The sequence below is a fragment of the Tachyglossus aculeatus genome, chromosome 2 (genome assembly GCF_015852505.1).
Source record: "Tachyglossus aculeatus isolate mTacAcu1 chromosome 2, mTacAcu1.pri, whole genome shotgun sequence".
Lineage (NCBI taxonomy): Eukaryota > Metazoa > Chordata > Mammalia > Monotremata > Tachyglossidae > Tachyglossus > Tachyglossus aculeatus.
In genome coordinates this window covers 56,601,678-56,627,468 of record NC_052067.1, presented here as the reverse complement: position 1 = coordinate 56,627,468, position 25,791 = coordinate 56,601,678, and the positions used below count along the sequence as shown (strand labels likewise).

The window sequence follows — 25,791 nt, the reverse complement described above, 5'->3', positions numbered from 1 at the left end:
ACAAATACAATTATTATTAATATCATTATTGGCATTGTTTTCTTGTATCTACCCCAGCACTTATTACAGTGCCTGGCACATAGTAAGCACTTAATATCACCACAGATTGATGACATACAGCTTGAAATAAGTTATAAAATAAGAGTCATAGAATGAAAGTCACATCGCCTCCAAGAGGTGTTCCCTGGCTCCCTCTTCCTCCTGTCTGTAAACTTCTATCTCTGGCCTTCAGACATTTGATATTTGCCCCACCCTCAACCTCACAGCACTTATGTGCATGTCTGTAAATTATATATTATAAATTTTGTGTATAGTAATGTTTCTCTCCCCATCTAGACTGAAAGCTCATTGTAGGCAGGGAATGTGTCTTGCCAACTCTGTTGTATTGTACTCTCCCGACCGCTTAATACAGTGCTCTTCATGTAGTAAGCACATCAATAAATACGACTGCTAGAATGCAGGGGAATTTGGTCATCCAGCTTTACATAAAACAGTGTTCCCTACTCTGTCCCAGTGGCGGTGTCAAAACAAAGAAAAATCAGCCTATAAGATTGTAGGCTGAGGAGAAAGTTAATTAAGAGGTGCTTTCATTCTTGCTCATAGAAGTCACTGCTCTGAATTCTTGGCTTTTTCAAATATTCTGAAATTTGGCAAACTAAAAAAATGAGCTTTTAGCCTTTCCTCCATCACTGTGTTAAATAGAGTGTTTTTCTCCATCTGTGTGTAAACCAATGCTGTGGTTGGTGCTCATCTCTATTTGTTGAATTTAAATGTTTATTATTTGGCAAGCCAGAGTTTTAGGAGTTCAATCATGATTACAGAGATGTAAAAACCTTTGCTCCACTACCAATGAAAATGGCTTTAGTGTCAGATTTATGGCAACGTAGATGTGAACAAATGATTTAATGTCACATAATTTGGGGACATATCTTTTTGAGCCATGAAAAACCTTGGAATAGCAAAAACATAGCAATTGTCAGATGTGGAGTTTTTCTGCCAAATAAAACCTTATGAAGTTTTGGTTTAAGAAAATCCCATCTGCCAGGACATCTATTTGAAGCTGACACTTCTGGGATTTGTTAAGTGCTTACTATGTGCCTGGCACTGTACCTAAGTGCTTACTATGTGCTTGGCACTGTATTTGGGGTGGATGCAAGGAAGTTGGGTTGGACACAGCCCCTGTCCCACATGGAGCTCCCAGCCTCAATCCCCATTTACAGATGAGAGAACTGAAACATGGAGAAGTGAAGTGATTTGCCCAAGGCCTCACAGCAGAAAAGTGGCAGGGCCTGAATTAGAACCCATGACCTTCTGACTCCCAAGCCCATGATCTGCCACTATGCCTTGCTGCTTCTATGCTGCTGCTTCTAAAAAGCCTAGACCAAATATGTGGCTTTTACAGATCTGTTCTGATCACCAACCCCATAATTGCGTGGAATTTATCACAAGTGGTGGAGCCAGGATTAGAACCTAGGTTCTTCTGACTCCCAAGCTGGTGCTCTATCTACTAGGTCATGCTGCTTCTAGGTCTAGCCAACTTTGAGTAGAATGGTGGCCACTTTGCACAGATGGGCTTGTGTATCTAGCCAAAAAAAAAAAAAAAAAATGATATGGTCCACATACACCAGGTGTTGGGGATGAGGATAGTTCGCTCAGCCAAAAACATTTACAGAGCTGTCCAGTGTGACGATTCAGACTAGAGATGTGGAAGACCATTTTGCTCACCAGTCTAAACTTTGGTTTAATGGACTGTCAGAAAGGAAATACAAATTGGGCATGACTTGGGGGCTTGAGGGCTTATAAATAAGAAAATTTGCTAACAGGGGCACCTGTTGAGGATGAAAAAAAAAAGTCTCATGGTACTACCTCCATTTCTTTCATCTTGTTAGGGTCATTTGGTTTTTAAAAAAAATTTTTAATTTTCATTTTTTTTAAGGTGTGTTACGCACTTACTATGTGCCAGGCACTATACTAAGCTCTGGGGTAGATACAAGCTAATTGGGTTGGGCATAGTCCATGAGCCAAATAGGGCTCTCGGTTTTATTCCCATTTTACAGATGAGGGAACTGAGACCGAGAAAAGTTAAGTGACCTGCCCAAAGTCACACAGCAGACCAGTGGCGGAGCCAGGATTAGAACCCTGGTCCTTCTGAGGCCCAGGTCCATGCTCTATCCGCTAGGCCAAGCTGCTTCTCACCACATTTCAATACAAGTGAAACTTCCCCTAATCACAATCTACAAAGGGACATGCTGTGTGGCATCATCATTATTAATAATAATAAAGGTAATTTATAATTATGAATCAATCACTGGTATTGAGCACTGACTATGTGCAAAGTATTGTACTGAGTGCTGGAGAGAGTATAGTATAACAGAGTTGGTAGGCAGGGCCCTGCCTATGAGAAGATTACAGTCTAGATGGGAAGACAGACATTAAAATAAATTTATTACAGATTGTATGTAAGTGCTGACTTTGGGGTGAATTTCAAGTCCTTAAATGGTACAGATCCAAGTTCTTGGGTGAATTGGAAGGGAAAGGAAGTAGGAGAAGGGAGAAAAGAGGGCTTAGATGGGGAAGGCCTTTTGGAGTTGATATATCTGTCAAACACTTACTGTGTATCTGTCAAGCACTGTTCTATGCACTGGGGTAGAGACAAGGTAATCAGTTTGGACACAGTCCCTGTCCCACATGACGCTTCCAGCCTCAACCCTCATTTACGATGAGAGAACTGAGGCATGGAGAAGTGAAGTGACTTGCCCAAGGTCACACAGCAGACAAGTTGCAGATTTAGGATTAGAACCTAGGTCCTTCTGACTCTCAAGCCTGTCCTCTATTCCCTAGGCCATGCTATTATTATTGCTTTAATTATTTAGTATTATTTATTGTAACATTATTATATTTGTAAGTCTTTACTGTGTATCAGGCCCTGTTCAAAGTTCTGGGGTAGTTACAAGTTAATTGGTTTGGACAGAGTTCCTGCCCGACATGGGACTCAGTTTGAAGTAGGTGGGAGACTAGGCATTGAATCACCATTCAGTAACAGGAACACAGAGAAGTGACTTGCCCAAGATACAAACAGCAGGCAGAGCCAGGCTGGCCACCCAGATCCTTTTACTACCACAGACCCATGCTTTTTCCACTAGGTCACTCAACTTCCCTGAAGCACTTCATCCACCCTTGTAGTGTTCATATAGAGCTAAATACAGCAGATTTCTTTCTAATGGTATTTCTTAAGCACTTAGTATGTGCTTGGCACTGTACTAAGCACTTGGGTCAGCACAGTGTAACAGAATTGATAGACACATTCCCTGTACACAATGAGCTTACATCTGTCTTCTGTGTGACCTTGAGGAAGTCACTTCACTTCTCTGTGCCTCAGTTACCTCAACTGTGAAATGGGGCTTAATATTGTGAGTCCAATGTGGGGTGGGGATTGAATCCAACCAGATTATTTTGTATCTACCCCAGCCCTTAGTACAATGTCTGTCACATAGTAAGTGCTTAGATCGGTGCTTGACATATAGTAAGCACTTAAAAAAATGCCATTTCAAAACAAATGTGCTTAACAAATACCATAAAAGAAATCTCCACTAGTGTGATTTGGATGCTAACCACTTTGGGAGAAGCACATGTTATTTCTCTTTGACAGATGTTCTCTGAAAACGTGTAGCACATCTGAGCTAGACTCCCACCCACCACCTTACTTAGGGGAATTGCAGCAAACCCTGGATGGTGTCACTGATCAGACACTTGTTTTGCGGGGATGTATTCACCCCAGAGATTGTGAAAGTGGAATCTGCCAGCTAGTCCCAGCTGGAAGGGAAGATTTCTCATGCTGGGAAAGAGAAGTTCTGTCTCCTTGGAGTCGGTCAATAGAGAAACTAGAAGTGATTGAGAAAGAGACTGAGACGGAACTCACGCCAAGACTGAATCCACTAGATTATAAACTCCTTGAGGCCAGGAATTGGGGGTGCCAACTCTACTGTAGTGGTACAATATGCCTCAAGTACAGTGCTTTGCCCACAGGAAGCATTCAGTAAGTACCATTCATTGACTGATCTGTTGTAGTTGCTTCATACTTTGAGACAATTATTTTAACAGGTGAATAACCTGAATTTTCTTTCTGTTGGTGTCTGGGGCTATTTTTCACACCGTACTGAAATAGGAGTGTGGCTCCACTTATGTAACAGTAGACTTTTTCGCCTTTCATTTATACATCTTGGAAATGAAGTGGACGGTTGCCATGAGCTAGTGCACATTATATGTGAACACCAGTGACCTCATACTCCATGTACTCCAGTGCATAGTCCCTCTCATTGCCTCTGGTTTTATGAATGCCAATTGCAGTCTACTATTTTTTTATCTACAGAGGAAGCCTGGAAGCCAAACTGATGTGTTGGTTCAGTTGGGTATGGCTTCTGTCTTCTAACACAATGTCAAGGGACACACTCTGTATTTGGACTGCTTTCTATTCGAACCACTGTGATTTAAACAACTTTCACTGTGATCATTTCAAACAACTTTTTCTTCAACAATTTTTATAACCCAGCCGTAAACATTTTTTTTTCCAGGCAATTGATTGGTATATGAGATCTCATGCAAGCAGTGAATTTCAGGGAGAAGCTGTTTGGAAAAAAATTTAAATATAGCTTCCAATGTTGACTGCATTCTCTTATGATGTCAGCCAAATGATAATTAAATAGGAAAAAAAAGATGAGAGCAGTTGCAGCCTTGGAAGTTTCAAATGAGAAATTCTAAGTTTAAAATTATGACATGGCTGGCATAGTTACTGAGGTGTTGTTATCGCAAGGTGTAAACTACTTGCAAGGAGTAGAAGATGATATAAACATCTTAGAAGAAGATAAAGACATTCTAATGCAAGAACAAACAAGAAAATAGCTCAGTTTTTTCAGTACCTATGCTAGAATCTGGAAGTAAGGTACCTTAGGAATCTGCAATTAACTCCTTCACACCTTAAGCTTTCATAGTACAAGAAAAAGATCCCTTACCTCATAAGGGGAGAGAGAATTAAGGGGCATTCGTGTCTTCACAAGGAAGCAATCCAGTCACTGCAGACTTTATAAAAACAAATTACTCATTCATTTAAAGAATTATATCCTGGGTATAGCTCTCTTTTCCCTCTGACCTCTGCTCTAATTTTGTATATATATATATATATATATATATATATATATATATATATATATATATATATATGTGTGTGTGTGTGTGTGTGTGTGTGTGTCTGCTGTTATTATTATTATTATATATAGTGGATATATATACGTACACAGACACACTCACACGCAGTATGAAAGTAGAAATATCCCCCCTTCTTCCCTCACAGCTTCCTTAGCAGCAAAGTGGAGGTGCCAATTTTGCTTAAACATTCAAAAATGAAAATTGTGGGAAAGGTCGTCCATATCAATCAACCAATAGTGCACCAACTGTGTGCAGAGGGCACTGTCCTGAGTAAAATAAAATTAGAAATAGCATGTATTGAGGTCTTATTGGGTGCTAACATCAAACTGAGCACTAATTCCCATTCAGGTGGGAATTAGACATAGTCTCCTGCAACGTAGACTCCCAATCCAATTATAATAGTGGTGGTGATGATGATGATGATAATGGCATTTGTTAAGTGCTTACTATGTGCAAAACACTGTTCTAAGTGCTGGGGCTCATTTTCTTAATCCCCATTTTACAGATGAGGGAACTGAGGCGCAGAGAAGTTAGGTGACTAGCCCAAGGTCACACAGCTGACAAGTGGCAGAAGTGGGATTAGAGCCCACAACTACTGACTCCCAAGCCCAGGCTCTTTCCACCAGGCCATGCTGTGGGTGTGCCTGACTCTGAGATTCTGAATGTGGAAATAGAGGAACCGCATTGCTCTAGAATATGTGGAAAGAGATGGATTAAGTTGTATTGAAAATACGAAGGCTCTGATCCAAATGAATGAATTCTACCAGACCCCTTGGTTAAGGCAAAGTCACATGGTAGTTTTCGGTATGCCCAACTCTACCTGATATGCTGTAGCAAAACAGGTTCTCGCTGTCAGAAAAACAGCCTCAAGTTCTGCAGTCACTTCATCAGCCAAGACTCAGTGAAAATGCACAACTTGGCAGAAATAAATGTTGTATAAAAAATTCTAAGACTGAGAGGCATATCCTGAAGGAATATCCTGAAGGAACTCAGAATATCCCTTTAATATCTGGGATATCCTGAAGGAACTCAGAGGGGAGCTTGTGACCTGCTTGCAGAAATTTCACCATACCAATACAAGTGGCCACTACACAGGACCTACAGGTCACCAGTGTATCCCGTATCTAGAAGATGGGTGTCAGAGGGGAGTCTGGGAGAAATAGATCTGTGATCTTGGATCTGTGACCTTTTGGACATTTGGTATTTGTCCCACCACCAACTCCACATCACTTATGTACATATCTTTAATACATTACTTATATTAATGTCTGTCTCCCCCCTGGACTGAATGTTCATTATGGGAAGGGAATTTGCCTACCAATTATGTTGTCTTGTACTCTCCTGAGCACTTACTACAGTGGTCTGCCCAAAGGAAGCACTCAATAAATATCAATTGATTGAATAGATTGTCGAGTTTCACCTTTCTGCCTACAGTAAGGTTCCACCTATAATTTCTCATCAGTGCGCTGTCAGAAAAACATGACAGGTCAGGGAATGGCAGCATGGCTTCCATCAGTAGTGGAAACCAGAGCCTTATGGAATGCCACACCGCTGCCATTCTAGAGCAGAGGAACACTTTTTCCCCTTCCTTTTCCAAGGTCAGCCTGCAGTGTGCCAGAATGCAGTAAGCCTGGCACGGCTTGGAGTTGGACCAGGGGACCATGGGGTTGATCCAGAAGGGCGGGGATTTTGTCTACCAACTCTGTATTGTACTTTCTCAAGTGCTTAGTATGGTGCTCTGCACACAGTATGCACTCGATAAATACGAGTGAATGAAAGGGAGTAGAGGAATTGATGATGATCATTGTCATTATGAATATTAATTTAGTTTGTCCACTTCAACAATAAATTTGCATTATTTGTAACTTTTACCTTCTCTGGAGGTGAATTTCTAATCTCCCAAAATGTATATTCGTTCACCTGCCACTTTAGTTCCACTTGGGGCACTCCAGTTCCTTGTTTTTCTCTTGCCTCTCCTGATTCTGGAAACACCTGCTTGCCCAGTGTGCAGTCCAGAGTGCGGAAGATTCCATCTGGAATGTTGATCCCACTTATCCCAGGCTGGGTGTGGCCACTGAGGAAGGCAGGAAGGGAGAGAGGGATGGAGGAGGTGAGGAGAGGGGAGGTAGGAGAGAGGTGAGGGAAAATTGCAGCTGCTATGGCTTGGGGTCAACCCCTGGAGCCCTTGGCCACTTCCCCTTGCCCACAGTTGCCACGGCCAAATCTCCCTCCCATCTGCAGCCCAGGCTGCAGCTTGCTCTGGCGGTGGTGATTATTGCAGGGATGGGAAGAGACACCCAAGAGATTCCAGCAGCTTGCAGTGTGGCTCAGTGGAAAGAGTGAGGGCTTGGGACTCCAAAGTCATGGGTTTGAATCCCGCTTCGCCACTTGTTAGCTGTGTGACCTTGGGCAAGCCACTTAACTTCTCTGTGCCTCGGTCACCTCATCTGTAAAATGGGGATTAAGACTGTGAGCCCCAAGTGGGACAACCTGATTACCTTGTAGCCACCCCCCAGTGCTTAGAACAGTGCTTTGCACATAGTAAGCGCTTAACAAATACCACCGTTATTATTATTATTATTATTTAAGGGGAGATTGAGGAAAAGAAGATGGCATTGAGTGAGGAGAGAGTGACTGAATGAGGAAAGGGAGACAGATTGTGTGAGGAAAAGAAGACAGGCTGTATGAGGAAAGTCTTCCCTTGCAGGCCTAGGATTCACACATATGGCAGTGGGTGTCCCCCCTCCCTCCTCTAAAGCAGTGTGGCCTAGAAGATAGAGCACAGTCCTGGGAGTCAGAAGGACCTGGTTTCTAATCCCGGCTCCACCACTTCTCCGTTGTGTGACCTTGGGCAAAGCACTTCACTTCTCTGTCCCTCAGTTACCTCATCTGTAAAATGGGGACTAAGACTTTGAGTCCCATGAGGGACATGGACTCTGTCCAACCTGATTAGTTTGTATCTATCCCCGTGCTTTGAACAGTTCCTGGCACATAATAGGCGGTTAACAAATACCTTGAACCCCCCCCCCCCCCAAAAAAAACCCCAAAAACACCTACTTTTCATTCTGGAGAAGTGTTGTGGTGTAGAGGAAAGAGTATGGACCTGTCAGTCAGAGAATCTGCATTCTGATCTGGTTCTGCCACTTGCCTGCTATGTTACTGTCGGCAAATCACTTGTCTCTGGCAAAAACTTCTCTGTGGCTCAATTTCCTCAGCTGTAAAGTGAGAATTAAATACATGTTCTCCATCCTACGAAGATGGTGAGGCTCATGTGGAAAGAACAGGGGACTGTGTCCCACCTGCATACTCTGTATCTGCCCCAGGGCTTAGTATTCTTGTCATAAATGAGAAGCAGCGTAGTTCAGTGGAAAGAGCATGAGCTTTGGAGTCAGAGGTCATGGGTTCGAATCCCAGCTCTGCCACTTGTCAGCTGTGTGACTTTGGGCAAGTCACTTCACTTCTCTGTGCCTCAGTTCCCTCATTTGTAAAATGGGGATTAACACTGTGAGCGCCCTGTGGGACAACCTGATCACCTTGTAACCTCCCCAGCGCTTAGAACAGTACTTTGCACATAGTAAGCACGTAATAAATGCCATCATTATTATTGTTATTATTATTATAAATGGTTATAACATGCTTCAGTTATTCATATTATTTTACTATTAATATTACTATTAGTATTATTAAGTGATTTAAAACCCCCTCACATTACTCTCTATAAGAGGAAATCTTGTCTCACTAATCTGCTGGAATTCTTCAAAGAATAATGATAATATAATAATGATACTAATAATTCTAATGATCATATTTGTTAAGTGTTTACTGTGTCCCAAGCATTGCATTAAGTGTTGGGGCATATAATAAATAGAAGTCAGTCGCCATGTGAATACAGGGGAACCCATGGACATTAAGATCACTTGAAATATATGTAGATTGACTAAGTACCACACACACACTTAAAAAAAAAATAAAGAGACCAAGGGATTTGTGAAAGTTTTCATTTAAGGTTTTGACATTGGCTAAGACATAGCAACTAAAGAGTAGATATAAGTGGAGAAGACATCAGAGAGAAGGCCAGATCTATTTAACGTTTTCATGAATGATCTGGCAGAGGAAGTGAGCAGTGAAATCTCCAACTTTGCAGATTACACGAAGCTTTTCTGGATGGTATAATGCCATGCTTATGGGTGCACACAGCAGAGAGATTGCTAAGAGCCAAAATGATTGATAGAAAAGAGGCATAGGAGCTACAATAAAGGCAAGTGTCAGATCATGCAAGGAGGGAAGAATTATCCAAAGTAAAAGTTACACATCGTGGTCTGAGTTCCCTCTACACCCCTCTCCCCTCACCAGGTTCATCTCATACCTGCACCTCAACATTACATGATTTTCCCTCTGTCCTCCATTTTGTTTCTATTTTGAGTAAGATTAATAGGGTCAAGGACCATGGGTGACTGTCCCATTATGAGCTGTTGTCAATTGATGGAACCAGCTTTGGACTTGAAATATGTTTTTTGGTGAGAGCTTTTGGAAGATCAGTCAGTGGTATTTATTGAGCGCTTACTGTGTGCTGAGCACTGTACTTAGAACTTGGGAGAGTACACTGCACCAGAGTCAGTAGATATGTTCCCTGCCCAAAACAAGCTTACTGTGTAGAGGGGGAAACGGACATTAATACAAAGATGTAAATTAGGGATATGTACATAATTGCTTCCCCTCTCAGGGTCTCCCCTGTAGAGTGTCCAGTACTCTTCCAGTCTCAACTATGGGAGGGAGAATCAAGCAGAGGCCTACCCATTCCATTCCAAGCTTGGGCAGTGGCTAGCTAGTGGAAGGCAATCTGCTACAAGCCAAAATTCCCTTGTGCTGGGCAGCAGCAGTACGGGAGAGAGTCAGGGGTGGAGACTTGAGTTTACTGTGAAGAAGGAAGCAGTGGTAAACCACTTGCGTACTTTTACCAAGAAAATTCTGTGGATACACTACCTGAACAATTGCAGATGGAGTCGGAGCATTCTGGGAGAGATGTGTCCAGGGTGTTGCTATGGGTTGGAGACGACTCGACAGCATAAGACAAGACATGAGTGCTGTTGGACAGTGCCCAAGTGCCCAAAAGGTACAGATCCAAGTGCCTAAGTGACCCAGAAGGAAGAGGGAGTTGAGGAAAAGAGGACTTAATCGGGAAAGAAGTAGACTTAATAAGATGGGGAGAGTGATAGTCCGGCATGCATGGAGGAGAATGGAGTTCCAGGCCAGAGGAAGGGCGTGAAAAAGGTCAGTGATGAGATAGATGAAATTGTGGCATAGTGAGCAAGCTGGTACTAGATGCAGTAGTGGTGTGAGCCATTTCAAGATGCCCGGTGATTTGAGTGATGTTTGGTTCTCTTGTCTTTTGCTCTTTATTCGCCCATCATTACTGATGACCTGACTCTGTTTTTAGTCCCCCTGTAAGATAATTTGAACAACTGTGCAAAGGGGACCCCCTAACCAAGATGGCCTTGTACTAGCCATCAGAGACCCTAAAGACACAGATGAATAATGCCAGAAGAGACGTTGGGCTGGAATTGGGAACATATGGAGTCTGTAATGAAGTTAGGTCACCAGTTAATTAAATTTAAGAGTAAAAGCTTTAAAAAGAGGGACACTACTTTCTCATGGTCTATTTGTGGAATTCAGATTCACAGGACAAGCACTGAGTCTGCTAGCTGAGGCCGATTTTTATTTGAACTTATGCTACAGTAACGAATGAGCTAAGGAAACATAACAACCGATCTGTTGCGAAGGGGACATTGCAGTATGCCACCTTCCACTGCCTCTTCACCCACTGTGCAGAAGTTCTTGAATGTTGAGGTAACTGTATCCAGATGCTCAAAGATGTATATTGAAGGGGCCCACAGGGGTCAGGAAGACAGAAATGAAAGGCAGTCAGAGGCAGAGAAGACCTAGGGAGAAGGGGGCAGAGAGAGCAAGAGCGAAAGAGAGACACATGGAGAGACACTCATCCAACCACTAGCATGGCCTTCCGAGAAGTAGCATGGCCTAGTGGTAAGAGCACAGGCTTGGGAGTCAGAGGATGTGTGTGCTAATTCTGGCTCTGCTGTGTGACCTTGGGCACATCTTTGGGCTTCACTTCCTTTATCTGTAAAATATAAATCTGTAAAATAATGATAATGATGGTATATAAGTGCTATCTGTTAAGTACTGTTGAGAAGCAGCATGGCTCAGTGGAAAGAGCACGGGCTTTGGAGTCAGAGGTCATGGGTTCAAACCCTGGCTCTACCAATTGTCAGCTGTGTGACTTTGGGCAAGTCACTTAACTTCTCTGTGCCTCAGTTACCTCATCTGTAAAATGGGGATGAAGACTGTGAACCCCCAAGGGACAACCTGATCACCTTGTAACTTCCCCAGTGCTTAGAACAGTGCTTTGCACATAGTAAATGCTTAATAAATGCCATTAAAAAAAAGTACTAGGGTAGATAGAAATTTATCAGGTCGGACAGTCCTGCATGGGGCTCGCAGTCTAAAGTAGGAGGGAGAATAGGTATCGAATCTCCATTTTACAATTGAGGAAACTGAGATTCAGAGCAGGTAAGGGACTTGCCCAGGGTCACACAGCTGTCATTAAAACCCAGAATCTCTGTCTCCCCGGCTTGTGCTCTTTCTGTTAGGCCATGCTGCTTCCCTGCATTTCCTCCTTTATTTCTGAAGCCAATGGCTGCAATATCCTCTGTGACCTCCAAGGATTAAGCAGCAATATTGATATATAGGCCATGTTTCCCTAAACACTTTAGATTTTGTTAGAAGCCTTTATTTTGAATCAAATCTGATTTCTCGGATGGGCTTGGTTCCTTCAAAATATGATCTTGGCTTGTCTGAGGAGCTGAAGAATGCAGAGAAGGCACTTATTGCTGAAAAGATTTTGCTGACCTTCCGTTCCCAGCTGATTCCTAATATCAGCCTTCTCACTGCTGGGAGGTGCGATTCGTCTACTGTCGTAAGTGTAACAGACCAAGATAAATAGAGGACATGAATTCTAGGTTTGTAATCATCCTTTATCTCTTTCAATGTTTCAGGACTTTTACTTTAAATGTGGAGCACATCCAACCTCTGACAATGAAACATCAGTGGCTCTGAACCTGATTACTACAAACAGTCGCGGTATCAGCTGCATAACGTGTACAGACACCAGGTAAGGGCAGTGAAACAGTCTGTCTTTGAGAACCCTACTTCAAGGTGATTCCCTTTCTCGACAGTTAGGTTTCTATCTGAGCGGGATTACGGGGACTCAGGATTTTGTTTTGTTTCTGTGGACTTTTCCAGGTGCCAGAAACCTTTTTTGACAGATGGTTCAATGCGACTATTGGTCATGATAAGTGAAATAGAATTTACCGCACGAATTCAAAGTTTCTATGGGGTTGATTTTATGGTTTTCCAATCTTTCCATTAATGTCATAGTGTGCCAAAATAGCTCTGTAGGTCCTAATTGCATGTTTTATATATCTTTAGTGCACTTTATCTATGTAGTACTTGTGTTTTACGGTTATTTTATGCTTAGGTGTCTACCTAGTCCATTAGATGATGAATCCTGGGCCTTGTTCTACCTTTGAATCCCCATAATGTATAGCACAGAGCTCTTCACTGAATGGGTAACCAATGTAATGGGGCTGTATAACTCTGCCAAGTCTGCCAACTCACGTGTATGAAGCATATTCTGGCAAACCCTTCATAATTATACACTTAACATCTGAAAATAAAGGCAATGAGCTCATGTTAAATTATTTGTATTTGGACATGGAGTATTTACATTTATCTGGCGTTATATTTCAATACTATATACCATCAGCTCTTTTTCAAATTTTGCTCTGCCTTAGTTTTTGAGGGCAAGAACAACCTACTTCTACTTTTATTATGGATTCCCAAACACCCATTTAAGCAGTTTGCACACTATAGGTGCCCAATAAATTCTGACTGTGGTGGTGATCACGATAACTGAGAGGTAATGTTTTCTTTACTGAGTCTGTGATAGCAAACCATCTGTCAAAGTGCTGAATTTGAAAGTAAGGAAGTTGGCCACTCTTCTTCATTTCTCAGAGAAAGCAGACAATTGATTCTAGGTTTCAGAATGCAGGACCCTAGGGATCATCTGTTTTTTTGGTTTGCCTTCCATGTATGTTCATTTAAATAATGATAAACAGTAATAGTAATTATGGTATTTGTTAAGCGCTTACTATGTTCCAAGCACTGTTCTAAGCCCTGGGGTAGATACAAGGTAATCAAGTTGTCCCACATGGGGCTCACAGTCTTAATCCCTATTTTACATATGAGGTGACTGAAGTACAGAGAAATTAAATGGCTTGCCCAAGGTCACACAGCAGACTGGTGGCAGAGTCTGAATTAGAACATGTCCCCTGAAATCCAAGACCGTGCTCTTTCTACGAAGCCACGCGGCTTCTTGGAATTTAAATATACAAATGTGCAGACCTATTATCTTTTACGAGCAGTCGTGCCGGTATTTCCTCCTTGTGCAGTGTCTGATTTATATTGACAACTCATATTTAAATCAAGGAAATGGCTCACTCAGATCATCTAGTAGAAACATTGTATGGATTTAAGGAGTTTAGCAATCAATAGGTGAATCTCATACTTGTTTTTCCTAGAACTGGAATGGGTCCAGGAGATCTGGGAAGTTCAGAGCCCTGGTTTTAAATAGCCTTCTAAAGGGAAGAGTCACATATTCCTTAATGAGCCCGTAAGCGCTGCCCAGAGTCAGCACTGCTTAATCAGTGTCTTTCCATGATGGTCTGTTCCATGATCATAATCTTCTCCAGATTAGGGACCACGCCATTTAGCCTTTTTGTTAGGTCCCAAGCACCTACTATCGAACTCACCACCCAATAAGTATTCAATCAATAACAGAAAGTGACAGATGTAACTTGATGCTTCAATTCTACCTTCTGTTCTCTTCGATGCTGTTGAAGACCACTGGTCTCTTAGGGTAAGGGGTCCCACCTGTATTGACAGAGCCTACGACTCTAGAACCTGTTCAAACCAAGAACATTTGGATTAACGTTCTCCATATGACCACGATCCCAGCGAAGCTTCCCAAATCAAGAACTTTTTTGGTGAAACCAGGACATAAGGCTCAGTGGAAAGAGCCCCATCTTGGGACTCAGAGGACATGGGTTCTAATCTCAACTCCAACATTTGTCTGCTGTATGATCTTAGGCAAGCCACTTAACTTCTCTATGCCTCAGTTACCTCATCTGCAAAATGGGGATTAAAACTATGAACCTAGGATACAGAAGGCAAAGACATTTCTGAAAGCAGAAGGGAAGGGGCAATCACAGTATTTGGCCATTTAATGTATTTTGATTAAATTTTTATATCCATCTCTTCCATTCCAGTATAAAAGTCTTGAGGACAGGAAACATGCCACTTCTTTGTGTTAAGTGTTGAATTGCTATGTGCCATCATCATCATCATCATCAATCGTATTTATTGAGCGCCTACTGTGTGCAGAGCACTGTACTAAGCGCTTGGGAAGTACAAGTTGGCAACATATAGAGACAGTCCCTACCCAACAGTGGGCTCACAGTCTAAAAGGGGGAGACGGAGAACAAAACCAAACATACTAACAAAATAAAATAAATAGAATAGATATATCCAAGTAAAATAAATAAATAAATAAATAGAGTAACAAATATGTACAAACATATATGCATATATACAGGTGCTGTGGGGAAGGGAAGGAGGTAAGATGGGGGGCTGGAGAGGGGGGCGAGGGGGAGAGAAAGGAAGGGGCTCAGTCTGGGAAGGCCTCCTGGAGGAGGTGAGCTCTCAGTAGGGCCTTGAAGGGAGGAAGAGAGCTAGCTTGGCGGATGGGCAGAGGGAGGGCATTCCATGCCCGGGGGATGACGTGGGCCGGGGGTCGACGGCGGGACAGGCGAGAACGAGGCACGTTGAGGAGATGAGTGGCAGAGCAGCGGAGGGTGCGGGGTGGGCTGGAGAAGGAGAGAAGGGAGGTGAGGTGGGAGGGGGCGAGGTGATGGAGAGCCTTGAAGCCGAGGGTGAGGAGTTTCTGCCTGATGCACAGATTGATTGGTAGCCACTAGAGATTGTTGAGGAGGGGAGTAACATGCCCAGAGCATTTCTGGACAAAGACAGTCCGGGCAGCAGCATGAAGTATGGATCGAAGTGGGGAGAGACACGAGGATGGGAGATCAGAGAGAAGGCTGATGCAGTAGTCCAGATGGGATAGGATGAAAGCTTGAACGAGAAAGGTAGCGGTGTGGATGGAGAGGAAAGGGCGGATCTTGGCAATGTTGCGGAGCTGAGACCGGCAGGTTTTGGTGACGGCTTGGATGTGAGGGGTGAACGAGAGAGTGGAGTCGCGGATGACACCAAGGTTGCAGGCATGTGAGACGGGAAGGATGGTAGTGCCGTCAACAGAGATGGGCAAGTCAGGGAGAGGGCAGGGTTTGGGAGGGAAGACAAGGAGTTCAGTCTTGGACATGTTGAGTTTGAGGTGGCGGGCAGACATCCAGATGGAGATGTCCTGAAGGCAGGAGGAGATGCGAGCCTGGAGAGAGGGGGAGAGAGCAGGGGCAGAGATGTAGATCTGGGTGTCATCAGCGTAGAGATGATAGTTGAAGCCGTGGGAGCGAATGAGGTCACCAAGGGAGTGCGTGTAGATCGAGAACAGAAGGCATGCCATGCCAGGCATGGTACTAAGCACTGGAGTGGATACAAGCAAATCAGGCTGGACACAGTCCCCGTCTCTCAAAGTGCTCTCAGTCTTACTCCCCATTTTACAGTTGAGGTAGCCGAGGCACAGAGAAGTGAAGGGACTGGCCCGAGGTCACACAGCAGAAAATTAGCAGAGCTGGGATTAGAACCCATGACCTCCTGACTCTCAAGCCTGTGCTCTATCCAGTACACCTTACAGCTTCCCTTAACTTTCCTAAGTGCTTCATACAATGGACACCCAGTGGACACTCAGTAAATACTGTTATTACAGCTACTGTCTTATAACATGGGAAAAAAAAACTCTTTACAAAATGGAGAAATTTTGACCACTAAATGTATACAATTGTACAATTTGTGGGCCCAGAGAATGTCTGTACCAACTCTATTATATTATATTGCACTTTCCCAAGTGCCTAGTACAGTGCTCTGCACACAGTAAGTGCTCAATAAATATGATTGATTGCTTGATAGTCCTGGAAAACAGGACATAGGACAGCACTTTCTTAAGGTACAAATGGGATATTCACTTGAAATGGTTTGCTAACTTCTGAATGGACTTGTATTTATTTTACGAATGCGAGCTTGGATTTTTTTTTTTTCCTTTTAATCTGACAGCCTCACTCTGAGTGGTTTGGCCAAGTAAACAGGAGGCATTTTATTTTTAGATGGTGTTCCAGTCTTTGAACATGATAGGCTCCAAAATGATAGGCAGAAGCATTGGTGTATGATTTTTAACAAGAGTCTCCAAATAAAACTGAGGGAAATATTTTCTACCATGGAAAATACAATACACCCAAAAATTACTAGGCAGAAAAAATGCCCATAGTCATTTTCTAAAATTTAATTTTTTTTAATCCAAAGATGGTAGGTGGCCCACAGTTTATTTGGCCTCAATTTAAATTTCATATGAATGTTTTTATGCAGTACTTACCAGAAGGGTAATGGAAAGTGTTTATTGCTACATTGTACTCTCCCAAGCCCCTAATACAGTGCTTTGCACAAAGTAAGTGCTCAATAAATATGATTGAAAGATTTCAGATTCAAATTCTTTAGCAGAGTAAAACTAAATCCATAGTCAGTCTTCCATGACACAGGGGGCCTCTTGATACATGTAACATATATACAACATGGAAAGAACATACTTTATGTGTGCACTTTTACAAAAAAAATTAACATTCAGGGTGATGAGTTGCAATTCTGTGTTCTTGAAAAAGCTTTAACGGGTTGTGCAAACTACACAGAGTTGAACAAGCAGGGAAACTGGGAAATCCTCCAGGGAAGAGCCTCTGTGTTGTCAACTCCTTCCTGAAGAAATCACATCAAACGAGTTAGGAATATCCCTGGGTGCCTATAAATCAGACTCAGAAATAACAACAATGTTAAGTAGCATAAAAATGAAATGTGCTGAGCCGAAGTGCCTCACGTTTTCTTTCCCCAACCAGCTAGTGTACAATTCCTACAGGGGCCATTATTTTTAGCTTGCCAACAGATGTGCAGGTATAAAAGATATGTGGGGCTTGCTAAGAAATGGTGGAGTCAGCTGTTGTGAGAATCAAAAAATACCTGTGTATTTAAGAGATCCATATTTTGAAATCCAGGAAATATAAGGTGGAAAGTGAAATGATTTCCAAATAAAGATTTGATGAATATAATGAAGCAACATGGCCTACTGGAAAGAGCACGGATCTGGGAATCAGAGGATCTGGGTTCTTATTCCAGCTCTGCCACTTGTCTGCTGATTGACCTTGAGTGAGTGACTTCACTTCTCTGGGCCTCAATTCCCTCATCTGCAAAATGGGGATCCAATCCGTGTTCTCCCTCCTAATGAGAATGTGAGCCCCAATGGGATATGTTTATCTTGTATCTACCGCAATGCTTAGTACAGTGCTTGGCACACAGTAAGCACTTCACAGCTGTCATTTTTATCATAATGAATAAATAAGAGAATCAATTAATTCATCAGTGGTATATAGTGAGTGCTTACTATGTGTTGGACACTGTTCTGAGCACTTTGGAGAGTACCATACAGAGGAATTAGCAGACACGTTCCCTGCCCATAACAAGCTTCCAGTGTCGAGGGAATAGTGGGGCTCTCCCCATTATTTTGAGACTTTAGACCTGCATCTTCAGTGTTTGGAATTACCATCATGAAAAGCATTTATCTTTGTCCTGGAATGTCTTCCTTCTCATGGGTCGCTACAGGAATTTTGTTAGAGCTCTGTTTTCTCTTATCCAGAAAAAGGAGGAATTCTTTGAGGTTTTCCTTACAAAATGTTTTGACCAATACCTTCATCCTTTTCTGGGGGTATTTCTCTGAAATGATCATAATTTTTCCTTGGTGGTGTTTGTTATCCAGGTTCTAATTTGGGTTGGGACCTGCTGGGTTCTAATACCTATGCTGGAGGCCCACTGCCCTTTGGGACAAGCCTGGAAACCTATCTGGGCAATGGTTAGCCCTGCACTCTTGGGGAACGTATTGATGGATAGAGTCATCGATGGAGTAACTCGAAAAGCAATGTGGCCTAGTGGAAAAAGCACATGCCTGAGGGGGCAGAGGATCAGGATTCTAAGTCTGGCAACTCTGCTTGTCTGTTGTGTGATCTTAAGAAGGTCACTCCACTTCTCTGTGTCTCAGTTCCCTCATCTGGGAAATGGGGATTAAGACTGTGAGCCCTATTTGGGACAGGGACTGTGTCCACCCCATTTCCCTGTATCCCCCCCAGTGCTTATTACAGTTCCTGGCACATAGTAAGTGATTAACAAATACCCTAATTATTATTACTATTACACAAGTTAATCAGGTTGTACACTGCTCCTGCCCCAAATGGGGCTCACGGTCTTAAATCCCATTTTACAAATAAGATCACTGAGGCTCAGAGAAGTGAAGTGACTTGCCCAAGCTTACACAACAAAAAAATAGCAGAGCTGGGATTAGAACCCAGGTCCTTCTGATTCACAGGCCCGTGCTCTATCCACTAGGCCATGGATATGTACATAAGTGCTATGGGGCATGACGAGGAATGAATAAAAGGATCAAGTCAGGAGGTCGAGGAGATTAAGGTGATATAGAGGCCATTGGACTTGGCAAGAAGGAGATCATTTGCGACCTTTGAGAGGGCAGTTTCCATGGAGTGAAGGGGACAGATGCCCAATGGGAGGGGGTCAAGGAGAGGATTGGAAGAGAGGAACTTGAGACAGAGGATGTAGACAACTCTCAAGGAGTTTGGAGAGGAATGGTAGGATGGAGATAGGGTGACAACTGGAGGGAGCTGTAGGGACAAGAGAGGGTTGTTTTAAGTTAGGGAAGACATGGGCATGTTTGAGAGCAGTGGGGAAGAAAGCATTGGAGAGCAAATAGTTGAAGATGGCAGTCAGGGAAGAAAGAAGGGAGGGAGCAAGTGTTTTGATAAGGTGCGAACAATCCCTGTTCTCCCACCTACTTTGACTGTGAGCCACATGTGGGACCTGATTATCTTGAATCTACCCTAGTTCCTGATACAGTGCTTGACACATAGTAAAAGCTTAAGAAATACCACAGTTATTAATTAGTAGTAGTAGTAGAAGAACTGGTCTTTAGTGAGAAAGTATTATGAGGGAGAGTGCCGTTGAGAGAGAAAGTGCTGCACATTGGCACACCAGGCCTGTGAAAATGTAGATGGATGGCTTTTTCAGCTCCTTGACATCCTGAATGAGCATTGTTCCGGAACTCAGATGGTTAGATGGCAGTACTTTCTCACCTTCAGCAGCAGGCCTGAATTAGGCTGCTTACATCTCCAGGACTTTTGTTTACTGTAAACTTCTTGTGGGACAGGACCATGTCTACCAACTCTGTTTTATTGTACTCTCCTATGTGCTTAATACAGTGCTCTGTATGTGCTTAACACAGTGCTCTGCACACAGTAAGCACTGAATAAATACCATTGATGATGGTGAGGTTTAGTGGGACATGCCCCTGAGTTGATTTTGCAGTAGTGATGACACTTGGAGCCAAGTAAGAATCAGTGGGTGATATTTATTGTGTGCTTACTGTGTACAGGGCACTGAACTAAGTGCTTGGGAGAGTACAGTACAACAGAATTAGCAGACATGTCCCCTGCCCATAACGAGCTTGCAGTTTAGAGGGGGAGACAGACATTAATATGAATAAATAAATAATTTACAATATATCTGTTAAAGAGGTGTCCCTAAGTGCTCTGGGATTTGGAGGTGGGGCAAATATCAGATATCTGAAGGTCACAGATACAAGTGCATAGGTGATGCAGAAGGGAGAATGAACAGAGGAAAAGAGGACTTAATCAGGGAAGCCTCCTTGGAGGAGATGGGTAAATGATTTTGACACCTGTCTATATGTTTTGTTTTGTTGTCTGTCTCCCCCTTCTAGACTGTGAGCCTGTTGTTGGGTAGGGACCGTCTCTATATGTTGCCAACTTGTACTTCTCAAGCACTTAGTACAGTACTCTGCACACAGTAAGCGCTCAGTAAATACAATTGAATGAATGAATGAATGAATGAATGAATGAATGAATGGTGGCTAGAAATAGAGAAGCCTTCATTTCTCAAGGCATACCTTTTTTCAAAGGTTTAGACCAAGGAAAGTGGAAAACCTTTGAAAGGGTTGCTTGTTTTTATATCCTAGCAACTCTCCTGGGACAGATATACCACTAAAATTATCGTCATGAATTGTGGGCTTCAGGAGTGGACCCAGTGCACATGTAAGGGTCTGTACAGTGTAAAATGAGTTGCATTTCCAAAATGTCACCTTCTCGCAATGTGTTTCGCTTCCTTATACGCTTTTTATACTGCTCAATAGTTGATTAGAGCATATGTTCTCCCCCAGCGATCTGGCCTCCTACTTCATTAATAAAATTAAATCCATCAGGTCTGAGCTCCCCAAAGTCACTCCCCTCCCTTCTCCAACCCCCGGCTCTCAACCCTCTCCGCTACTCTCCCATCCTTCCCAGCAATATCCTCTGATGAGATCTCCTCCCTCCTCTCAAGTGCTACTCCGGCCACCTGTGCTTCTGACCCCATTCCCTCTCATCTTATGAAATCTCTTGCTCCATCCCTCCTCCCCTCTTTAACTTCCATCTTCAACCACTCACTCTCCACTGGTTCCTTCCCCTCTGCCTTCAAACATGCCCATGTCTCTCCCATCCTAAAAAAAGCCCTCTCTTGACCCTACCTCACCTTCTAGTTATCACCCTATCTCTCCCTCCTTCCATTCCTTTCCAAACTCCTTGAATGAGTCATCTACACGTGCTGCCTCGAATTCCTCAATGCCAACTCTCTCCTCAACCCCTCCAATCTGGCTTCCGTCCCCTACATTCCACGGAAACTGCCCTCTTAAGAGTCACCAATGACCTCCTGCTTGCCAAATCCAACGGCTCATACTCTATCCTAATCCTCCTCGACCTCTCAGCTGCCTTCGACACTGTGGACCACCCCCTTCTCCTCAACACGCTATCCAACCTTGGCTTCACAGACTCCGTCCTGTCTTGGTTCTCCTCTTATCTCTCTGGCTGTTCTTTCTCAGTTTCTTTTGCAGGCTCCTCCTCCCCCTCCCATCCCCTTACTGTAGGGGTTCCTCAAGGGTCAGTTCTTGGTCCACTTCTGTTCTCCATCTACACTCACTCCCTCGGGGAACTCATTTGCTCCCACGGCTTCAACTATCATCTCTACGCCGATGACCCCCATATCTACATCTCTGCCCCTGCTCTCTCTCCCTCCCTTCAGGTTCGTGTCTCCTCCTGCCTTCAAGACATCTCCATCTGGACGTCTTCCCACCATCTAAAACTCAATATGTCCAAGACTGAACTCCTTATCTTCCCTCCCAAACCCTGCCCTCTCCCTGACTTTCCCATCACTGTAGACGGCACTACCATCCTTCCCGTCTCACAGGCCCGCAACCTTGGTGTCATCCTTGACTCTGCTTTCTCGTTCACCCCTCACATCCAATCCGTCACCAAAACCAGCCGGTCTCACCTCCGCAACATTGCCAAGATCTGCCCTTTCCTCTCCATCCAAACCGCTACCCTGCTGGTTTTTAGACCGTGAGCCCACTGTTGGGTAGGGACTGTCTCTATATGTTGCCAACTTGTACTTCCCAAGCACTTAGTACAGTGCTCTGCACACAATAAGCACTCAATAAATATGATTGATTGATTGGTTCAATCTCTCATCCTATCCTGACTGGATTACTGCATCAGCCTCCTCTCTGATCTCCCATCCTCTTGTCTCTCCCCACTTCAATCCATACTTCATGCTGCTGCCCAGATTGTCTTTGTCCAGAAACGCTCTGGGCATGTTACTCCCCTCCTCAAAAATCTCCAGTGGCTACCAATCAATGTACGCATCAGGCAGAAACTCCTCACCCTCGGCTTCAAGGCTCTCCATCACCTCACCCCGTCCTACCTCACCTCCCTTCTTTCCTTCTACAGCCCAGCCCGCACCCTCTGCTCCTCTGCCACTAACCTCCTCACCGTGCCTCATTCTTGCCTGTACCGCTGTTGACCCCCGGCCCACATCCTCCCCCTGGCCTGGAATGCCCTCCCTCCGCACATCTGCCAAGCTAGCTCTCTTCCTCCCTTCAAAGCCCTACTGAGAGCTCACCTCCTCCAAGAGACCTTCCCAGACTGAGCCCCTCCTTCCTCAACTCCTCCTCTCCCTCCCCCTCCTCCCCATCCCCATCCTCCCCGCCTTACCTCCTTTCCCTCCCCACAGCACCTGTGTATATATATATATATATATGTATGTGTATATATGTATGTACATATTTATTACTCTATTTTACTTGTACATATGTATTCTATTTATTTTATTTTGTTAATATGTTTTGTTTTGCTGTCTGTCTCCCCCTTCTAGACTGTGAGCCCGCTGTTGGGTAGGGACCGTCTCTATATGTTGCCAACGTACTTCCCAAGTGCTTAGTACAGTGCTCTGCACACAGTAAGCACTCAATAAATACGATTGAATGAATGAATGAATGTTCTCAACTTTGCTCATGCAGGAATACAGGTGGATTTATAAATGCTGTGGAGTGAAAACCATGGTGGGTTTTGCAATCTTCATTATAATTACAGTTTTTATGGAGAATAATGATCTCCTTTTTGCCTCTTAGGTATGTAAGACCTTTTCTTCCTTTTCCTTTCCTTGGCTAGAATCAACTGCTTTATGTTGTGTGAGCCATACAGCAAAAATAGATGAGTTCTTCCTTCAATCTAGCTCTCTCTTTTATAATTCCATTGGAATCAAATGGGATTGTGCAAAGTCTGATAAGGAAAAAAGCAAATGAATCAGATATTTACAAATATCATCATCAAGCTAAGAACTGTAACTTCATCTTAATAAATACCTGCTGTCCCTCTTCCTTTTTTTTTCAGTAGTATTTACGTGCTTACTATGTGCCAGGTAGTAAGTGCTGGGATAGCTACAAGCTAATCAAATTGGACACAGTCCAGTCCCACATGGCACTCACAGTCTTAATCCCCATTTTAAAGATGAGGTAACTGAGGCATGGAGTAGTTAAGTGACTTGCTTGAGGTCACACAACAGATAAGTGGTGGAGGTGGGATTAGAACCCAGGTCCTTCCATCTCCCAGGTCCATGCTCTAACTAGGCCACACTGCTTCTCATGCTACCTGGGCTGTGAGCCTCATGTAATAGTGATAATAATGATGACGATATTTGTAAAGCGCTTACTATGTGCTAGGCACTGTTTTAAGCGCTGGGGTGGATACAAGCAAATCGAGTTGGACACGGTCCCTGTTCCAACGGGGCTCACAGTCTCAGTCCCCATTTTACAGATGAGGTAACTGAGGCACAGAGAAGTAAAGTGACTTGACTAAGGTCACACAGCAGACAAGTGTGAGCCCACTGTTGGGTAGGGACTGTCTCTATATGTTGCCAATTTGTACTTCCCAAGCGCTTAGTACAGTGCTCTGCACATAGTAAGCACTCAATAAATATGATTGATGATGAAGAGGTGGAGGCAGGATTAGAACTCATGACCTTGTGACTCTCAGGTCCTACCCACTACGCCATGCTGCTTCTCATGTGTGTCAGAAACTGTGTCCAACCTGATAAATCTCTATCTACCCCAGCACTTGACACATAGTGAGCACTTAAAAAATGCTATCAAAGAAAAAAATACTAATTAGTTTGGCCTTCTATATCCTATTCTTTAAATCCAAGCTCATGAAATCCAGAGTTTTCAGCTTGACTCTGTGGGTTCAGATACCTGTAAAAACATATTTTATTAATTCATTCATTCATTCAATCGTATTTATTGAGTGCTTACTGTGTGCAGAGCATTATACTAAGAGCTTGGGAAGTACAAGTTAGCAACATATGGAGACTGTCCCTACCTAACAATGGGCTCACAGTATGGAAGGGGGAGACAGACAACAAAACAAAACATGTAGACAGGTGTCAAAATCGTCAGAACAAATAGAAGTAAAGTTATATGCACATCATTAACAAAATAAATAGAATAGTAAGTATGTACAAGTAAAATAGAGAAATACATCTGTACAAATATATATACAATTGCTGTGGGGAGGGGAAGCAGGTAGGGTCGGGGGGATGGGGAGGAGGAGAGGAAAAAGGGGGCTTAGTCTAGGAAGGCCTCCTGGAGGAGGTGAGCTCTCAGTAGGGCTTTGAAGGGAGGAAGAGAGCCAGCTTGGCGGATGTTTGAAGGGAGGGCATTCCAGGCCAGGGGAAGGATGTGGGCCGGGGGTCGATGGCAGGACAGGCGAGAATGAAGTACAGCAGTTTGAAATGTGAACCAGTCAATTTTAACGTCAGGAAATGACCTTCATTTCTCCAGCAGCGAACTGCATGGCTCTTGGATGCAGGCAGTTGCATCTGCCATGCTTCCTGAAGACTTTGTAGGCAGTGGTGCATGAGATGCATATGCCTTCCTTCCTCTTCATTTTGCAGGAGTAGAGCAGAACCCACCAGTAGCAGCATGCAAAGCCTGGCAAGTTCCTTCTAAATCTGTCAAGGTCAACATTGTTGCCGCATTGGAAGCTCTACAACTTATCGTTCAGATATTGACATGGGCAAATAGGAGGTGGATGGAGATCCTCCAGTCCTGACATCCAAGCAGGTTTCTGAGGGGGATTTCATGGCAGTGAGGCAGTACGTCTAAGGATTATTTTAAAAAGGAAAATAGCATGTGCAAAATGGGTATGACCATTTTTTTGCCCCCAAATCCTCGTGGCTCATGTTTTCCATGAATTTAATGAAGCAGTGTTGCCCTTTAGATAGAGCATGGGCCTGTAAATTAGAGGATCTGGGTTCTAATCCCGCCTCCTCCATTTCAATCAATCAGGCACTTGACAAATACCACAATTATTATTATTATTGAGCACTTAGAGACTTGAAGGAGAGGAACTTGAAATAGCTGGTGTAGACTACTCGCTCAAGGAGCTTGAAGAGGAATGGTAGGAGGGATGTGGGGCGATAGCTGGGGAGAGCTACGGCTAAGGGAGGGTTATGGTTTTTTTTTAAGAATCGGGGAGTCGTGTTTGAAAGCAGTGGGGAAGAAACCATTGGAGAGGAAACAGTTGAAGATGGCGGTCAGGGAGGGAAGAAGGGAGTGAGCGAGTGCTTTGATAAGGTGCAGAGGGATTGAGATCGATGCACAGGTGGAGGGAGTGGATTTTGAAAGAAGGCAGGAGATCCTCTCTTGAGATATTGCTGGGAAGAAAGGTCACACAGCTATTCTGTTGTGTGACCTTGGGCAAGTCACTGAACTTCTCTGTGTTTCAGTACCCTCATCAGTAAAAGTGGGATTCAGGCTTTACACCCTATGTGGGACAGGGACTGTGTTCAACCTGATTATCT

At 43.6% G+C, this 25,791-nt stretch overlaps 1 protein-coding gene across 1 annotated transcript in view; it reads left to right on the top strand.

Moving 5' to 3' along the window:
• PRKN (parkin RBR E3 ubiquitin protein ligase) overlaps positions 1-25,791 on the top strand; it is an 857,446-nt gene that overhangs the window by 676,384 nt on the left and 155,271 nt on the right. The window contains exon 6 of the mRNA XM_038762216.1: positions 12,273-12,388. Coding sequence (XP_038618144.1) covers positions 12,273-12,388 — 116 coding nt within the window. The remainder of the gene's footprint in view (positions 1-12,272; positions 12,389-25,791) is intronic.